The sequence below is a fragment of the Phasianus colchicus genome, chromosome 28 (assembly GCF_987193195.1).
Source record: "Phasianus colchicus chromosome 28, bPhaCol1.hap1.1, whole genome shotgun sequence".
NCBI lineage: Eukaryota > Metazoa > Chordata > Aves > Galliformes > Phasianidae > Phasianus > Phasianus colchicus.
In genome coordinates, this window is record NC_143463.1 from 2,185,883 (window position 1) to 2,204,633 (window position 18,751).

Below are 18,751 nucleotides of genomic sequence, written 5' to 3' on the forward strand. Positions count from 1 at the left end.
TAACATACTTCAGTTGTGGCAACACACCTTGACTGTGGTTCTGAGATGGCTCAAAGTCGGAGTCAGAGCTGGAGTCGGAGCTGGAGCTGGAGTTGGAAGGGCTGGACTGGACAGACTTAACCCCCCATAAAAGGAAAAAAGAAAAAGAATCTTAATCCTTCTAATCTGGAGCATCACAGAACACAAACACAGCGTTGTACATCACTGAAACACAATTACAGAGCATACACAAAGTGCAACATACACAAAAACAACATTTGTGGCACCAACAGCTCCCAACAAAACCCTCTGTGCTGCTCACCTCAGAGCGATGGCAGAAGGTGACAGATGTACACCCCACCATTACAGTGTCAGTTTTCCCCCAGGATTTGCACAGATTTTAACCCACTGAGCACAGAAAGGGACCCATCCCACATAGCTCCAAGATTTGAAAGGCATTCCAGTGCATTACCACGTCCTCCAAACAGTTGTTTCCATGTTGATCTCAGTGATGCACTGTATTGCTGCCAGTTCATTCTGACAGCACAGATCAGCTAACTCCTGTGAAACCAGCCCAGCAGGCAGCACTGATGCCCCTCCACACTGCAGTGAGTGTGAATAAAGAGCTCGAAGCACCAGCACTACTGACAGCATCCAGAAACAAAGCTTTAATGCTGTACCAAGTTTTTAAACACGAGACCAGGACCTGCAGAGCCTTCTGGTGCTTCACCATGAGGGCCACGAGGTGGCAGCGGAGGCAAATAACTATTCCCTCCCCAGCAGCAGTGACTGCAGCAGTAACCAGAGGGTTTTTGTCTCTGCAATCGAGGATAAAGATTCTTGACTTCCTGTGCCACCCCACTGGTTTGGTTTTTTTTTTTTTTTTAGGAGTAATTCCCTGGAAATTTAATGTTTCCATTTCGTTGTGCCATTCTTGGAAATCCACCTATCATTTCTGCTACCAAATCCTGATGGCAGAGATAACCCTCACATCCTCACCGGTGGATGAGCTTTGTCACAGAACACCTTAATGCTTTCATAATGATACATCAGCAGGCAGAGGCACATCAGCAGCTTCAGGCACTAATAAGTCCAAGCAGCAGAAGGATTTCCATCTCCGCAATGTCCTTCCCTATAGTTTTTCACCCAAAGATTTGAGTTGCATTTGCTCAGCTTTAAGAAAGGAAAAGGAGTGGATGGGGGACATAAAAACGGGTGTCACCCTTGTCAACAGTCTGGCAGCAAAGCAGAATGATTTAATGCCACTATCTGACATAGTGGCACATGGCAGTCTTATTTGTTTAGAAAAATTACCACAAAGTAAAGAGCACTATTTATAAGATCAGAGAACACAGTGCTCGTGTCCTACCCTCAGATTCCATCCTATCGCCTTCATTCCTGCTAACCTAGCAGGTGTTCCCCTGCAATGACCACCAGGACTTGAGAAGCAGCAAGCAGGGACTGGGCAGCCCCTTCCTCCTTCTGCTTTACCCCCATTGCAGCCGTCCAAGGCACCCAGCCCAACCAGCTCACCACGACAGCACGAAGCACACACCAACAAAGGAAAGAAGCAATCCTGCTCTCACGTCTCAGCCTCTCCCTTTTGTCAGCACCAGCATTTAGGCAGCCAAGCACGAGGCCACATCAGGGAACTGGTCTTGATGGAAAAAAATCAAATACATAGAAAGGCACAACCAACTTTCAGCGGGGCTGAAATGGAAGGAGGAACTCCTCCAGCCCTCTGCAGTCACATAGTTCGCATGCCAGCAGCACAAATGAGAGCAAGGCTGTTCCTTTCAGCAGCAGCCTGCGAAGATGTCAGCTCAGAGCAGTGAGGAGCTGCAGCCCCAGAGCACGTTGCACAATGTGTTGGCTTCAGCAGCAAAGCTGATTTAAGAGTTTCCGGGCCCCGGTCCACCTCCAGCTGCTCACTCACTTTAGTGATGTGGCTTACCACACAGATCCACAAACAGCTGTACCAGCACAAACCACGGAGCAGCAAACTGCAGCCTTGGGAGCAAAAAGAGCCCCCCAGGATGGAAAAAGAACTCCAGCAGCTTTCTCTGCTGCTGATGCCAATGCATTATGCAGTTAGATCCCCATGCTTCACATTCCACAGAAACCCAAGCTGGTCCGACTGGCAGCTGCCACACTTTGCCCTCCAACTCCCTGAGCATTCTTCTCCTCCTGGGCTCACGCTCTCCAAGGGCTCTGCAAAGCATCCAGCAGACAGCAGAGCTGGTGCAGGGGAGGACAGACGCATGCAAAGCGTGGGGGCACAGGGCAGGGCTGCAGCAGACACAAACATGGGCTGTGGTTTCACAGAGCAGCCTTACACACTACCAGTTTACAGCTGTGGGCTGAGCCCCAAGGGATGACACCTAAGAAATAACCAAGTACACAACTTTCAGGGCTCAGAGACTGGCAGAGAACTGAATCTTGCAGAGTGGGCCATGTATCTTCTGCAGAAATAAAGGGCTTAGCACACACTGCTGCACTTTGGTTACAAAGCTTTAAATGGAGAGAAGCAGTTTCTTTCTAATCCCCTAAATTCACACTTGAACTGGAAAAATCTTTGCAGATTATCTTTAATTAGCACTTCCCTAACAAACTCCTCTACTGGAAATTTGCTGTGAAAACTGTTTCTCAAATAAACACATCCGTGCTTACTGCCCCACAGTGCTGATTAAACCACAATGCAAATCATCCCCAGCAAATTCACTCGAGTAAAACCAACCTTTCTCAAAGTAGTAAGCAGTTCAAAAAGCCTTGTGATACAAACCCAGGAATCCTATTAGAAGATATATAGCCTCTTTATAGTAAATAAAAAGCACACAAGAGAAGCAGTCTGTCTGGACCTGGGTCGTGTCCTTCCCCTCCTATTTTTTGCCTTCTTTGGGAAAACAATTTTCTGAAGACAGAGGGTGAGGAATGTTCTTCGTTGTAAAGAGGAAAAAAATATTTAGACAGCTTTTTAAAATAGTAGTAGAATAACATAATTTGGTTTGTTTTACAACACAAGTTATTTAGATTTAATGGCACGTGGTTGTAATTTGAGCTCTAGCCAATAACACTGCTTACAGGCTACGGCAGGAAGAGTTCTGTACATTTTTTATGCTGTTTCTGAAAAGAAGAAAGCAGAAGTGAAATTGTTTGCTCCATTGATGGACTCAGATCAGATTCAAAAACATTGTATTATCATAAGGAACCGATCTGTACTCACCTCTGATTTGAAAGAATTCTCATCCTCTGAATTTGACTCCTCCATTTCCACAGGCTTTTTGATCTCCTTGGCCTCGCTTTCAGATTTTACCTTTTCCACTTTGGCATTCATCTTCTCCTTGGTTTGTTTCTTCTCTGGATACGAGGAAGACGAGGTTCTGGGAGATGTCCCCAGGATATTCTTTACCCCTTTGGAGCTGCTCTTTTTTTGTTTTTTGGCACTGGGCTTTGGTGACTCCACGTTGGAAGGCCTCTTGCTGGAAGACTTCAGCTCTGGCTGTGGCCCACCCTTTGGAGAGGTGTTCTCCAGTTTGGTCTCCTTCACAGCCAGTTTTGGTTCCTTGAAAGCAGCTTTTGGAGGTGCCTTCTCCTCCTTAGGCAGTTTGTTCTCTGTTGGTTTTCTGGAGGAGTCCTTCAAAGGTTTGTTTTGTTCTCTTTCAAGGTCTTTGGAGGAGTTTTTGCTCTCAGAGTCTTTCCTTGGCCTCTCTCTGTGCTCCTTGGTTACTTTGTGTGGCTTGGATGCCTTGCTGCTTTCCTTGTTGGCATCCTAAGATTTACCAGCAGAAATATGCAAGCTTAGTATGAAATTGTTTTTTTATTCTGTGCAGAATTTCATTCTCATGTATCACACTAAAGCATTTGTTTCATGTACACCCACTGATAGCAAACGTACTCATAAACATCTGAGGCAGACATTCAGGCTGCTCCCAAGTTTTTGGGCAAAAAATGACAGCAGACAAACATCTGCCCCAGCACAGGGTGAAACATATCACCAACACCTGTTCCTAACCATGGGCTACGGAAGGATGACACAGAGTTAACCTGCAGGGTTAACATCTGAGGTCACCTCAGAGGGCAGTCTGGAAGAGCAGACTTACAGGCTGTAGCTACTGGCAATTCTCAACTGAGCTTCTGTCTGTCAAGGTTTTATGGTTTTTGTTATTGGTATTCCACACCATAACATCATGTAGAGCACTGGGAGTTAAAGAGTTAATGCTCCATCTCCAGATTGTTGGTAGTTCTGGGCATACCTGTCTCAGAAGAGAACTACTACACATCCCAGAGGACTTTGCACTGTTCTGTTTCCGTTTTCTGTTCAGAGGGAAAGATAGAACTGTTTGCACTCACAAGCCATCTCCTTTTTCCCTTTCTACTAATCTCTGCAGTCGTGTGCTCCTCCCTACCTGTCTGCCTTCAGCATTACAGTAAGGCCTTTGGTTCTGGGATGCTCTCATTTTATTTGTTAGCCTCAATACTTATTATATTGCATTATATTGTGTCAACTTGCATCCCGACATCTTATTTAGTAAATTCCTCCTTTCCTCCTCACATCGTTGCTGCTGTTTTGCTTTCAGGCCCATCTCCCATCTCACTGTCCTTTCCCCTTTTCCCCCTGCCCCCTTCCCCGGGGGTGGGTCCATGGGTCCTCCTGCCCCATTAGTCACAGAATCAGGACAAACCAGCCTGTAAACCATTGACAGTGTCAGAGCCTTTTATTTCTCTTTTGTCTTCTCCATTTTCTAATGTGTAATCCCTGACCAAAATTAAATCAGGCGCTAGTAGGTAAGTCATCTTTATTCTGTTTCATAATGTCAACATCAGAAGGCATGCTCGAAGTGCCAGGAGTGTTCACAGCCTTGAAGAAAGCGGGTATCAGAATGGTATTACACCACAAAATGTATTGCTGCTAATATTTGGGACTGATAAAGGGTATGTAATCAGCTTCAGAGCACACTGCCTGTGGATTCACACTCCTGCATAGAATTACACAAAAGCAGCCTTATTACACAAGTGACAAAGAAAGCTTAAGCTTCTCCTGAACCTCTCAGGAGCTACAAACTGCTGAGGCAAACATAGAATCCTGAAATCACCAGCTGGGCCAAACATGGCACTCTTGATGCTTTTTACACCATGATGCCAAGTAGTTCTAATGACAGAGAAAGTGCTGAGTGTCTGATCAGCCTGCTGTGAGACTGAAAGCCCACAGACCTACAGAACTGATGGAAGAGCCACACAGCTCATCTTCAGCATTAAGGACAACTCTAAACAACCAGAAATCAGTCAGTACAACTCAATCTGCTACTGCACTTCAGTAGGAAGATACAGCTCACCAAGACCTCCCTGTCCAATTGAAGTATTTTGTTTTTTTTCCCCTAAACTTCTCTTTAGATAAACCTACCAAATCATAAAAAGGTTTCCTTAAGTTCAGAGGGCAAATAAAGGACTGATGCAGCTGACACTGTAAGTTCCAGTCCATTAACTGGTTTGGAACTGAGTGACACATTTATGTACAGATTTCCAAAGCTGTCTTCACTGCGTTACTCTGGTATTAAATAATATTAAGAAAAGAAGTTCTGAACTCTTTGATGGATGTTCTTATTTCAGGCTTACACAGGGTGACAACCTCTGTCATTGATGACTCCACCTCCTTTTAATTACTGGGAAAACAGCATCATACCAGGCACTATGGGAGAAAATCACCCTTGTCCCTTGGAAAACAGGACGAGCTCTTACTTGGAAAAAGCTGCAGTGAAATGAGAACAATATAGATCACCCCAGGACTGAACTAGAAAGCACAAGGGAAAGCTTTTCAGAACTAGAACCAGGTAGTAGAAACAGCTGCTGAACAAACTCTTATTAGCTCGTTGTGAAAGACTTTCAGCTCAAGGCAACAAAAGCAGGTTTCACTGACCTTTGACCCATGGGATGGTTTGGTCTTCTTGGGATCAGAGAAGGCAGAGAGTGGTATTGTGGGTAACATGGGATAATCGGGACTTGGCCTTGAAACAGTTTCCGCTCCCTCTGGCATTACCATCACCTAGTAGTAAAGAAGAGGAAAAATAGGGATGAGTGAAGCTGAGCAGACTATTAACACATGATTATACCAAGTTACCTCCCCACTGCTGTTCATCTTTTATATGCTTATTTTTTCTACCTTAGAGACTGCAGAAGTTATTGTCTGGACAGTTCCAGATGCTCAGTCTTAAGGCAACTCTTGAAATATCAAGAATAAAAAACAGTAGGCAATATCAAGCACCTTTCCTAAAGGAAACTCCAATATTCTGAGCATAAAGACAGAAACTGTGTTTTCTGCTGCAAATGCTCTTACTTTGCAAACAGGGATCAAAGGAAATCTGGAAGGAAGGAGCAAAACTTCCCTCATTAAAAAACAAACAAACACCAGCAGACTTTGGGGACTTCCCTTGACAGGACCTTAAGACCAAGTGCTGACCTGCACAAAACAGCATCCCTTCTTATCTCCTCTATGTTCCTCTATGGGGAAGATCTGGACAGATAGCTTGGAGTACTTGCTACTCCTGAGATTTATTACTGAAACTTATATATATTTTTTATTCTTCAGGCTAGAAAGATGCTTTTACAAAGAAAACTCGGCCAGCCATGGGGACCATCCTGAATAAAGTCCTTAAAGAAACCAGAATCATACATTATTATACATGAGGGTGTCTCAGGACAGCCGTGACAATGTCTGTGTTTTAAAACTTCATGTACTACGTGGCTGGCTTGTACTCATTTGCCTATTTCAGGATAATTTCTTTAGTCTATCACTGCATATTAATTTCCCAGAAGTAACAGTTTATCCAACAACTGTATGTTGGAACTCACATCCTTATTGTGCCTTCAAGAGTACAGCTTTTTTTTTTTTTCCTTCCTTCCCACACCCATTTTTCCTCTAAGTTCCAGTATTTTCCATTAATTTTTTATTAGCTAAGTCACAGGCAGCCAAACCCAGTTTTAAAGGACATTCACTGACCAAGAAATGCTATCTATTAAGCTTTCCCGGGGCCAAGAGGAGTAAAAATACACTGGAAGCCTCTCTCTTCCTCGAGCTCTTCTATCCAGATGCATCTCATGACACTGGAAGGTCACAGATAACCCTGACTGCCCACCAGACAACACGCAGCGTCCACAGATCTCCATTTCCAGAGGGGGTCTCATTGTTTTGACGTTAACAGTCACATTTTAATTGAAAATAAAGCACCACTAATCACACAAGCAACGGCTTAGTTTTGCTTCTAGCGCTGCACTCACATCGCCAGCAGTGAAAGCTGGCAGGGTCCTTTCAACAAATGTAGAGAGCTGCAGCTTACTGGGCTGCATGCAAGGAGAAAGAAATCTCGGAACAAAACTAAATCCCCACACATCTGAACAGCACCTCTTCAGCTCTCTGATCCCTTTGGCACTTACCCCTCCAGCCTTAATAAGTTTGCGTCTGAATTCCTTGGTGGGGTTGTTGAAAGTCAGTTTCTCACAACGCAGGTGGTTCACTGGTGGATTTCCCTCCAAGTTTAAAAACAGGTCATATGTGAAACAAACCTTTTTCGGCTCCTCCTAAAAACAAGACAGACTTTGGGAAAAAGGAAGACGTTTGGCAAGCACCCTGAGTCAGAGGATGCAGACAGTCACTCCAGAGAATCCCAAATAAACCACTGAATAAGTGGTGCATTCATCGTTTTTCATCATGAGATCAGAGCACTTTCCAAGGCTGGAAAATAAACAGCTTGCACCTCCAGCTTGAGCTAACATACCTTCCACCAGCAGCTTGGGCACTGCTTCTGCTGCAAAAGAAACTCACAGAGAAGGACAGCGACTGCAATGTGCTGTCTGAAGGCATTAAGTCCTTCTAGGAAAGCAACTTCACAACTTTTATCTGCTGCTCTGTTTTTAATCAAATGCAGCTCCTCCAGGAAGCAATTGAACTACAGCTATCAATATGAAAAAACCCATAACCCTTTATTTAGAACTTCTGAACTTGCAGGATCTCCGTGGCTACGGAGGCAAGATGAAACACAATGGTAAAAGGATGACTCATATGGTAAAACCCTACTCAGTATGCATATTGCAGGGGTTGAATGGGAGCTATCCGTGCCTTTTGAACTTTCCAAGGGCACTTCCACCGAAGCAATCCTGAGCTGTGTGTACGCTGGGGATCCTGTGTGCCTCGCTGGTTCTGCTCCACCTGCTGCAGAAGCACAAACTGTGCACTGGCCGTACACAAACTGGAAATCCCTTCACTCCCATTCCCCCAGTGTCAAATCTTTTGTGCTGTTTCTGCACTGCAAAATATCGATATGCCGTTTCCTGGCCTTGCATTCTGCATTTCAAGATGAAAACTCCACGGTGGCAAAATCGACTCTCCTGTTACAGTACATTCAGTATTTACATGAATGCATCCCATATGCCCCATTCAATGCGCAACATCAAGCAGCTGCACAGCAGTCTTTTCCACAATTCATATCCAGCAGCTTGATTTCCTGGTGTTGCTGCATTGTTGGATGGGAACAGATGCCGCAGGCTTCCAGCCCGAGCCATTAGATTTGCTGAAAATAGGTTGAAGCAACAAACAGCTTCAGACCACACTGATTCCTGCTGCTTGCTTACGGGATGCCAGCATCGCTAAATAAGCCACCGCTTGTACAAACTATTCTCCTAATAATGAAAAGTGCTGTTACCACACCTGGTTTACATCAAAGTCAGCACTGTAAGCCCACCTGGGAGTTAAGGTCTCCCCAGACAGGGGAAGGCAGACATCTAAGCGGCCACACGCAATAAAAAAGTCTCAAATTAACAAATAAGAGCATGCTACCGACACAAGGGTCTGCAGAACATCTCCTGGGAAGGTCCTGAGGAACCCAGTCCCACCTGAAAGCATTCAGTGTCTGCCACAACATAGGAATGGGAAGAAAACCCCCCTCGTCATTTTCCTCTTTGCTACAAAAACTGTCCTCATTAACCAAATCATTAGCGAGCTCGGCATGTGTGTGCCTATGCTGGATTTAAAACAGCAGCTGTAGAGGGTCCCTCAAAGTCTAATAAACTTAAATGAAGGATGAACAGTAATCCAAATGTGGCCTAGGAATTGTTTCTAAAATGCTTTTCCTAGTTTACAACATGGAATCAATTGATCTCGGATGCATTAGCAAAAGCAGGCTTTGGTCAAAGGCCCTTATGGCACACAGTCAGAGCTCTGCTTTGTCATTTTGCCCCTTTGCTTTCAGAGCAGGACAGAAAAAGGGAAGATTCACTTCCCTTTTGTCTCAGGTATTCTTTTTTTTTTTTTTTACACAGGCTCTCACAGAACCTCCCAAATATTTACCAGATCTCTGTGATGAGCTGTTTGGTTTTTTTCCCCTTAATTATTATTATTTTTTTTTGTAAAATTAAGACAGCTTTTAAACACTTCTTTCTCCAGCTCTCACCTGATGACCCATCTGGGAACCAAGTCCCAGACAAGTGCCACCACCATTAAAATATCCTTTGTATCAGCTCAGGACATCAGAAGACCTCATCCAAGTGAATAGTTGAGCTTACAGCACTCCTAAAAGGAGGAGTACAAAAGTCTCAAAGCTAAAAGCTGCAAATAAACACCCTTTACTGCCTTCACTGGGCTGCTAATGATTACAGCTCACAGCACTCCAAAGCTTAACCCATCCGGTCTTCCCTAAAAGGTTTTCCCTTCTAAACAACCATTAAGAGCAGGAGGTGTGGGGGAAGAAAGAAAGAAGAAAGCCAATTGATCTGGACCTACATATCCTCTAACAGAAAGCCACACTTTGGAATCTTTCTGAATAAGATGTTGGGATTTACACATTCTCCAGGCAGTTTTCACACAGCAGCACCACTCATCTACTCCTGACTGACTGAGTAGCATCCACAGAGCAGAGACAAGCTTTGCTCTGACAGTATTCCACCTTCCCATATTTGAGCCTTGCTTCTGCTGAGCAAAACCAAAAAGAGAGAGACACTTTTTGTGGGCATTTTCCTTCCCTGTGAGAAAAACCTGAGAATAAGCCTTACATCCAGTTCACATCTATCCCTTAAACCTCAGCTGTGAGAGGTAAAGCAGACGCGTGTGCCATCACATTAGGGCCCAGCCAGTGCCAAACTGCATGTGTGAGCTCTGCCTGCCCCACCACCGACCCCCAAACCTGAGCCTGTTATGCTTTATTTTCACTACTTCCAGCTTCCTGCCTGCACTGACAGCTGCTGCAGTTCCAAACGGTGGAGTTGCTTTGTTTTTCTTTCGAGTTCTGAAGCAATGGGTTAAAGTTCTTCTGGCACTGTTCGTAAGAGCAGGAATTTTTCAAAGTCTTTTGTTAAAATTTCCTCGTCCTGTTTTTCAGGCAGGGTGTGCCCTTTGCCACTGAACACAAATCGAAAGGATTTCACTGGTAGCATGCACATACAGTTCATAAATCACTTTTAGAAAGCCATAAAACAAAATTATCTACAAAAATCTAGCACACCAAGGAAGCAGCCTCATGGTTATTCAATAACCATAACATCCAGCAGCACTTCCCTTCTGCCACAGATCCAGCCCAATGGGGCCATTCAGCTGGACCTGGTTGGTAATGCCATATAAATGAGCCCTGCTTCCACACCCACCCACCCTCAGGACTGCCCTGCATCCTGCTGCAGAGCACTTAAAGTGAATAGGGCAATATATACTTCTAAAGCAAGCAGCCTTATATTACACCCTGCTCACACGGCACCCTGATCTTTGTTGAGATTCTATAGGGTCTAGTGAAATAACTGAACAGCATTTTGCAGCAGCTCCTGTTCAAAGCCTTTTGCTGTCTTTTAATGTGAAGAAAACGATCTCTCTGCTCAAATAGAAGCATTCCATCATCTCTCACAAACCCACAATATGATGCTGGCTGCTGCTTGACAATGCTCCCTTGCCAGGCACTGCCTGCCACCTCTCCATCAGACACAGCACAGGTCTTTCAGCCAGGGCAGAGGGAAGGACAGATATGGATAATGCGTATGGATTTAGGACAGAAACAAGCAAAAAAAAAGATTCACTGCTCAGCAGCACACTGAGCACTGCGGGTTTGGTAGGTCAGGTCATACAGAACAGACCTCAGAAATGTGAGCAACAAATGCTTGCACTTACAGCACAGACAACATCCAGTTTTACTCCCTGCACAACTTTCAGAACAGCAAGCAAACTGTGAGAGGTGAAATGCACCCTTCTCAGACCTGCACAGACCCTGCCCAGGAACACAGCCATCTGTTGGGTAAAACAAATGCCCTGCATCAATACAGACCTTCCAGCACCTTCCTTAGGAGCACTCCTCCAGCTAACACAGCACATCTTTAGCTCCAGCTGCTCTTTGGTTTCACCCCTCTTGCCACACGTACCCACATACAGTGTTCTCACTGAGTTCCAACTTGAAAGATAGGATCATTTGTGCATGCATTTATATAACACTTCTATAACTACTGCAGAAAGGAGCAAAACATATGTTTTTATTTTGAACCTCACTGGAAGATTCAAACTGATTCCCATGCCTTCTTCATATCTCTCCCTTTTCACTCATAGAAAAACCTACATCACAGGTACTACACTATGTAAATACTGGAAGCCTTTTATCTCTTATAATGAAACTGGGAGGCAGTGTCTTAATACAACACCATGTCCATGCTGCATTAGGACAGCCTGCCTTACATCAGGATAACATGAAGGTAGTGAACTGACCTATTTCATTAGGATGCAAAAATGTAACTGAAGCTGAAGTCATACCTGTACTACTACAGCCTCCAGATTAAAGTGTGTGCCACTGCAAGACACAGATCTGGAGACAAGGATGCCAAGAAAGAAGAATCAGGACTGCTGAAACGGGGTGGGGAGGAGTATTAGAAAAACAGCACCACATTTGTTGTACCCAGTTTGTATTGATTCAAGCACCAGAAGCCACTTGCAGCAGCCCTTGTTACAGGAAGGAACACAAAGGACTTAAAAATAGAAATAACACACTAACACTTTCAGTCCCAAAGTTCCCAGATGATCCAGTATCATTAGTCAACAGCGTTTCCAGAAGCTTTATTATTTAACCTGCTGAGCTCCTGACATTTATTGTTCAGGTTCAGCTGCAGGGCTACAGCTGCCAGCAGCACCGAATGGGACTGCAAAGCTCCCAGCATCGGCTCCTGGGCTCTCCAGAAGTCAGACACGAGCCCTCCATGTTTATAGCAATATTCAAGATATGTACATTCTGTGATTCAAAGGACACGACTGAGAGAACACCTCATGAAGAACTAAATGACAGCACAGGACAAGTGCATGCCAACAAGGCAAAGGCATAACTGTGTTTATGTAGGACAAGAACTGGCTCTTGAGTCTTTCTTAACGCTCTACTGGCACTTTTCTGTCTGATGGGGAGGAATCAAAAGCCTCAGTAGGACCAAGAGCACCACTGAGCTCCAAAGAATTCTGAGCAGGCACAGAAAGGTCTCTGCACAGAGGAGCTGGTCGGCAGCTTTAGGCAGACTTGCCTAGAAAAATCCCTGATGAGATTCATTAAAAACACACTGAAGCCATTCTTCGTAAACCAGTTTCTTAGCAGTGAGCAGGCCCATTTTCATCAGCCAAAGCAAAGAGCACGTTGGCTCTGACAGCCACTATTTATCATCCCAGTAACAAATTAGAACAGAGAAAGGAAACTGCTAAGAAAGGAGGCTTCAACTGGGGAAAAAAAGTTCCAGCCAACCATGGCAAAGATCAGCCTTCCAAGATTACTTCACTCCCACTTCAAATCCTTTTCCCTCTCACCTTTACAAAGCCAAACATGCATCGATAAACAAATCCCAAAGCCTTTACAGCTCTTGTTTCAACTGAGAGGATACACTTCAATCAACAAAAAGTGCTAGAATGTAGGGAGCATATGGCCACAAAGAGCCACCCTGCTCATCCCAGGCAGCCAGTTCCAAAACTGCCCTTTCATCCCATCCCCAAATTAATCCATAATATCTCTGTGAAAAGACCAATTCAAGGATGAGTCCCAAACGCTGCAAAGTGCTGTCATCAATCCAGAACAATATATGCTCCCCACGTAACAGCTGATCCCCACCAGTGTCAACAGGTTTACAGAGATCAGAGTGAACATATGGTCGTTAAGTAGGAAATACTTATTTATTTGGTGCTTGAATGTCACATTCTTCAATGAAGGAGAAAATAAGACTGCCTTCTAAGCCTTCACCATTCATCCTTCTCTTCTTATCCATGAGTTTTAACTTCTACTACATCCCAGCCTTTGCATTTGTCTTTCACCTCTTACATTTCCTTGAGCCCCAAGCACTGGAAATAACCACAGAACTCTTCATATTTGGGACAGTCTCAGCACTGAACACCCAACAAGCCCAATTCTCCTCAGTGGGCAGCTTCTGAATTTCCAGCACCCATACGGACCAAACTTGGCCTCCAAATGGGCAGAGAATACAACATTTGCTGACATAAAGATGGAAAAATCACTGCTAAGCAATAAAAGCAAATTTTAAACGACTTCAGCATAGCTCACATGTCTCAAGCTCAGAGCTGAGCCTGGAAATTGGTCTCTGCTCAAATAAAGCACTGGAAGACTGCAGCTATCACATTCTTCCTCATACAATGCTGACAGAACTCCTTCATTAGTCAATTAAACAACTCAGAGTGAAGAAGAATTTCTCCACAATACACACACCTTTGCTGTGTTTTTGATGAGCATTTCACAACTAACAGTTTTTCTACTTATTTCTCGTGCTTCTGAAGACTGAAATGCCAAAAGCCAACCACCTTCTCCCAAATTAAGTACTACTTCCATTGTTTCCACCAAGGACAGAGGCTTCTATTTCCCTTACGTATAAAAGCCATCACATCCCTGATGCTACAAAGAACAACTATGAGGTGATGTGTTAACAGGAGCAATGAGAAGTGATGATTTGGGTGCAAAACCAAGTTATGCTCAAATAAGCTGCCAGTCCTGTGTTCAGTAAGGAGCATACAAGGAATGGAGAGAAAGAAAGCATACAGATGGAGACAATGCAAACAAGGGCACCTACAAAGAGATACAGGAGAGGCAGAAATGAGAGAGGAGGATCTGAGAAGTGAAAGAAAGCCACAGGAGACAGGCATGAGAACAGACTGGGTGAAGAAAAGAAGAGAAAAAAAAGGCAGAACAAAACATCTCACCCGTAGCAATGGGTACAAGCAATTAGCATAGGGAAGCTCAGATGTTTTGGTCAGGAATGTAAAGGCAGATTTTGAACCTAAACTGAGCCAAAGTCAAACACAGAGAGGCAAAGAGTTTCCTGATTGCCAACCAAAACCTCAGAGATGCCAACAGAAGTCAAACTGCTTCTAGCTTTCCAGGTAGGCGCATTTTTTGGTGTTCTTTTTTGTTTGCTTTTCGGTTTTGTGCATTCAAGTCAGTTTTCAGTGCTTAGCAAAAGAGCTGTCCTACCAACAGCTTTCATCCCCTATCCTTGAACTGCCCAGTCCTTGAGGCCTACCCCACCCACCCAAAACCAAGCTGTAAGCAAGGAATTCTTGTCCCAGTTCCTCAATCTCATTATTTGGTATATTACTAACTCGGACTGAAAGTAAGGCAAATCAATGTGGCAAGTGAAAAAAAAAACACCCTAAAATGCTGATGATTCAAAACTGACACCACCAGGAGAACAGTGTGCTCAGTTAGGGTAAGAAGGGAACAACAGCCACGTTTGTGGGAGGTACAGTGGAAAAGATGCTGAAGCTAAATAGAATTAGGTCATAATAAATGGTCCTCTGCACAGCCAACCTGGGGTCATGTGCTTAGTGTTGAAGGGGTGGGGGGGAGAGCACACATTACTGTGAGGTAGCTTCAAGCTTTAACATTTCATTTATCTAAGTTCCCTCCCAGGAATAATAAGCAGAACATTTTCCCTCCCTCTCCCTCCCCCCCCCCCTCTTTTTTTTTGAAGTAGTAATCAAAACCAGAAAGATTCTGTATCCCTGCTTAACAAAACAATTCAACTGAAACTGAGTTAATACAAATGCAAGTGTCCAAATCTCTGTTTTCTTAACCTTCTTCAAGTCGTGTAGCATGTGACCTCTGTGGTAAGACTTAAAGCAAGTAATAAATCCCAAATTTTAACACTCATTTGTTGGCAGCGCATCTTAAGATTTAAACCGTTTTGTGTTTTCTTTTTTGGAAGAGCACTGGATCAAAATGACAGCATTTTTAACACAGCTTTAAATACCTGCTCCACAAATGCAAGTCTTTGACTCAGGCCCACGTAAATTTTATACCTATACGGCTATTAAAATAAACCTGCAAAAAATTAATTAATTTTTAAATATACTGCCAGCCAACACAGCAATTCCAAATGTTTAAGAGTTATTGCTTTACACTGATTTACTTACACATTTGCAAAACCTATTTTAAATGGGTTTAATGTTATCCATAGTAGAGAAGGCTGCCACAAGTGGCACAATATCTGTGCAGAATCTCCAGGGCCATCAGGCTGTCCTGATATCACCTTTCTATACAATCCCATTTCTGCCAAAAGCTTTCTTTTGAAGTCTGGCAGGAGGTTCCAACTCCCAGTTAAATTCTATTTATTAGTGTAATAAAAAACACACACATAAAACAGTCACATAATTTAGAGTCTTTCTGTCAGGCAGTTTCAGTCTCTGGCACAGCTCAAAACAATTACAAGACCAGAAATCAGATTCTACCTTATTTCTGAAGTACACTTCAATGGGCATAATGAAGCCTGCGTAGCCAGACTCCTCCACTTTGTACGGGGGCTCCTTGCACACTGAAAAGAGAATACACAAACATTAACTTGGAATACAATGCCTCTTAATCTGAGCCAAAAACAAGTTGTAAGATGAGAAATGTGCCTCTGACAACTGATGGCTTCGTTACAACAGTGATCTTTGTGGAGAAAAAAACACCACCCCAATGAGATGGTGCCCATGGGCTCAGTGAAGAGCATGAAAATCTGTGATTAGCTCCCCCCATAGAAAGGAAATATAAAACACACTGTGCCAGAGACTCAGTAAGGCTCTTCCCCCCCTCCTCTTTGCCGTGATACAATTACATCCCTGTGCTGCTCCCATTAGAGCCATCGTGAAAAAAGTGCAATGCTTCAAAAGGTGGGAATCTGAACAGTACAGAACAGAAAATTTACTGTGATGCCAACGTTTATTCCTCAAGACAGGATAATGTGCAACCAGGATTGTTGGTTCTTCCCTTTGGAGTGCTCTCCTGCAATGCTTAATCTTCATAATTACGTAATAGCCACACTATGAGCTGCCTCATCCAAGCCCTGTAACAAACCTGAAGGGCACACAAACACTGCTGTGTATTTCACGTGTGGAAACGGAGGGAGGTGAAACAGTTTGCTGCTGCCTGCTGCAGGAATACAGATTGCAAAAGTTAATCACTTTAAGAAATTAATCTACGTGCTTCCTGCTCCTCGTTCCGCTACCTGTTGTGTTTTCATGTTACTAAATCCTTCCTATCACCTACTGCTGTATTTCTGCTTAGTGAGAGGCAGCTCAAAGGCTTCTATGATCACTTGGCCACGGCACAGCTATACATAGCAACTGCCAGCAGAAACATGAGACCGACACAGAAATTCTCCCTCTCAAGAACCGGATGCACTTGCACACAATTCATGCACTACAATACATGTAAATCAAATCAATAAAGTAATTAGGGGAGTTTGGTGCAAGTCTTCTGACTTTCCCTAAAGAACTGCAAGTAGTATGATTAGGAAACAGTACCTCAAACCTAAAAAGCACAGCAATTTTCTTGTAGCATAGATACATTATTCCCAGCTCTAAGAACCATCATAAAGGTACCAGTAAGCAGTACTGAAAATTCAACTGCAGGGAAAAAAGAACCTATCTAAAAATACTCAACATCCCCAGAGCCACTTGAATTTTTGCATAGAAACCTTGTGGAAAAAAAGCACAAAATCCAAACACAGTGTCAGCATGGAATCAGGAATCTTAAGATGATTTGCCAAGCAGCCTTTGTTCCTTTTCCACCCTATCCTAAGAAATTAAACTTGACACAGAAGCAATCTGCCCACAGCACAAGCCCACCCTCACCACTAGATTTTGCTTCAAGTAAGGGAGAGCCAACAGAAGAAACCTCCAATCTACGTAAGCAAGCTTAAGAAAGCACTTAAAATCTAAGAGAAAAGAAAAACTCTCTTTAAAGGTAGATGACACGGCAACCCACTGAGCAAAGACAATGTGCTATCCCAGTACAGTTGTTTGTAATAATGTAATTACACTGGATGACAAGAATTGTAGCACAGCAGATTGTAATTTCTGTTCTACAAATTAGCTCCCAGCTCAGTATTGCACTGCCTTATCATACATCAGTTTTACTACGTCAGTTTGAAGGAGATATTATTAACATCCACACTAAATTCACATCCCTGGGAGCTGAAAACCTCGGAGTTGCTTTCTGTTGTAGACTCTCACAAATAAATGGTGCAGGAGGCAGCCCCAACACATCCTGCATGACCAGCAGTCTTCCAAAAAAGTATCTCAGAGAATGTGCATTACAAAGTAATTTATAGCAGTACTGCTAAGCAGTCAGCACTCCTGGTAACACTACATAATAACAGCATGCAGTTACACAATCTCAAATAGATCTAAGGCCCGGCTGCTGCCAAGAAGGGCAATTCCTGCTCCTCCACCACGCATTCCAGCTGCCCCACGACAATAAGGTTCATGTTGCTGTACACTCAGAGCAAAGAACTGATCCAGCAGAAAATAGCACTGCAATTTTTGTAGTGTTATTTTGTTGTGTAGCTTCCCAACCTTGCTGACTGCACCAGAGCTTACAGAAAATACATTACTGAATATCCTGAGCTGGAAAGGATCCACAGGTAAATCCAACCCCTGGCTCCACACAGGACCAACCCCAATCCATCCTCTATGACCGACACAGTGCTGCCCAAACACTACCCAGGCTCTGGCAGCTTGGGGCCATTCCCACTGCCCCTGGGCAGCCTGTTCCACCCCCACCATCCTCTGGTGCAGAACCTTTCCCTAACCCCCACCTGAACCCCCTTCCACCCAACACAGCTCCATGCTGTACCCTCATGCCCTGTTGCTGTCACAGAGATCAGTGCTTCCCTTCCACTCAGTGCTCTGGGCTGAACAAACCAAGGGACCAGCACAGAAGTCTCCCTGCTGCAGCACATACCCCAGTCCCCTATCTGAGGGCCTCTCACCCATCACACACTTCCAGCTTTTGTTGGCTGATATCAACAAACCAAACCCGCCTTTCCCATTCGGTAACACGAATCACCTTCTGCTGTCACATACTGCTGCCTGGGAGGAGAAAGCACCTCACCTCCAAACCTTCCATCAGAAGAAAGGTCTCATTCTTTCTCCCTCACCTTCCTCAATCAAAGATGGTTACGGTGAAGTTAAGACTCAAGTGCAAGGAAGGCATATTTTGTTCCTCCTCATGAGGACATTTTACAGAAACATGACAGTACAAGACAGTCTACACTGCACAGTGCTATTTCACACAGAAGACCTAAAAACCCATCTTCAAAACGTGACTCACCTCGCTTGGGTTTCGGGAAGCTCTCATGCAGCCTGAAGACCACCTTCTCCACGAAGTGCTGGATGTCACACTGCTCCGGGCCGCGCACAAACACCATCCAGTCGTGGGTGAACCCCTCAGTTGTGGGCTTCTTCCGCAGCTGGGCTCGGTGCCCCAGCTCCAATTTGACTTGAACTGTGCACTGTTTG

At 44.2% G+C, this 18,751-nt stretch overlaps 1 protein-coding gene across 3 annotated transcripts in view; it reads right to left on the reverse strand.

Annotated features, from left to right (window-relative positions):
- MLLT1 (MLLT1 super elongation complex subunit) overlaps positions 1-18,751 on the reverse strand; it is a 33,185-nt gene that overhangs the window by 8,142 nt on the left and 6,292 nt on the right. For all 3 annotated transcript variants that reach the window (XM_090125956.1, XM_031604624.2, XM_031604623.2), the window contains exons 2-7: positions 18,564-18,744; positions 15,698-15,780; positions 7,408-7,551; positions 5,894-6,019; positions 3,203-3,748; positions 28-115 (exon numbers count right to left, since the gene is read on the reverse strand). In XM_090125956.1, the coding sequence (XP_089982082.1) occupies positions 28-115; positions 3,203-3,748; positions 5,894-6,019; positions 7,408-7,551; positions 15,698-15,780; positions 18,564-18,744 (1,168 nt within the window). The remainder of the gene's footprint in view (positions 1-27; positions 116-3,202; positions 3,749-5,893; positions 6,020-7,407; positions 7,552-15,697; positions 15,781-18,563; positions 18,745-18,751) is intronic.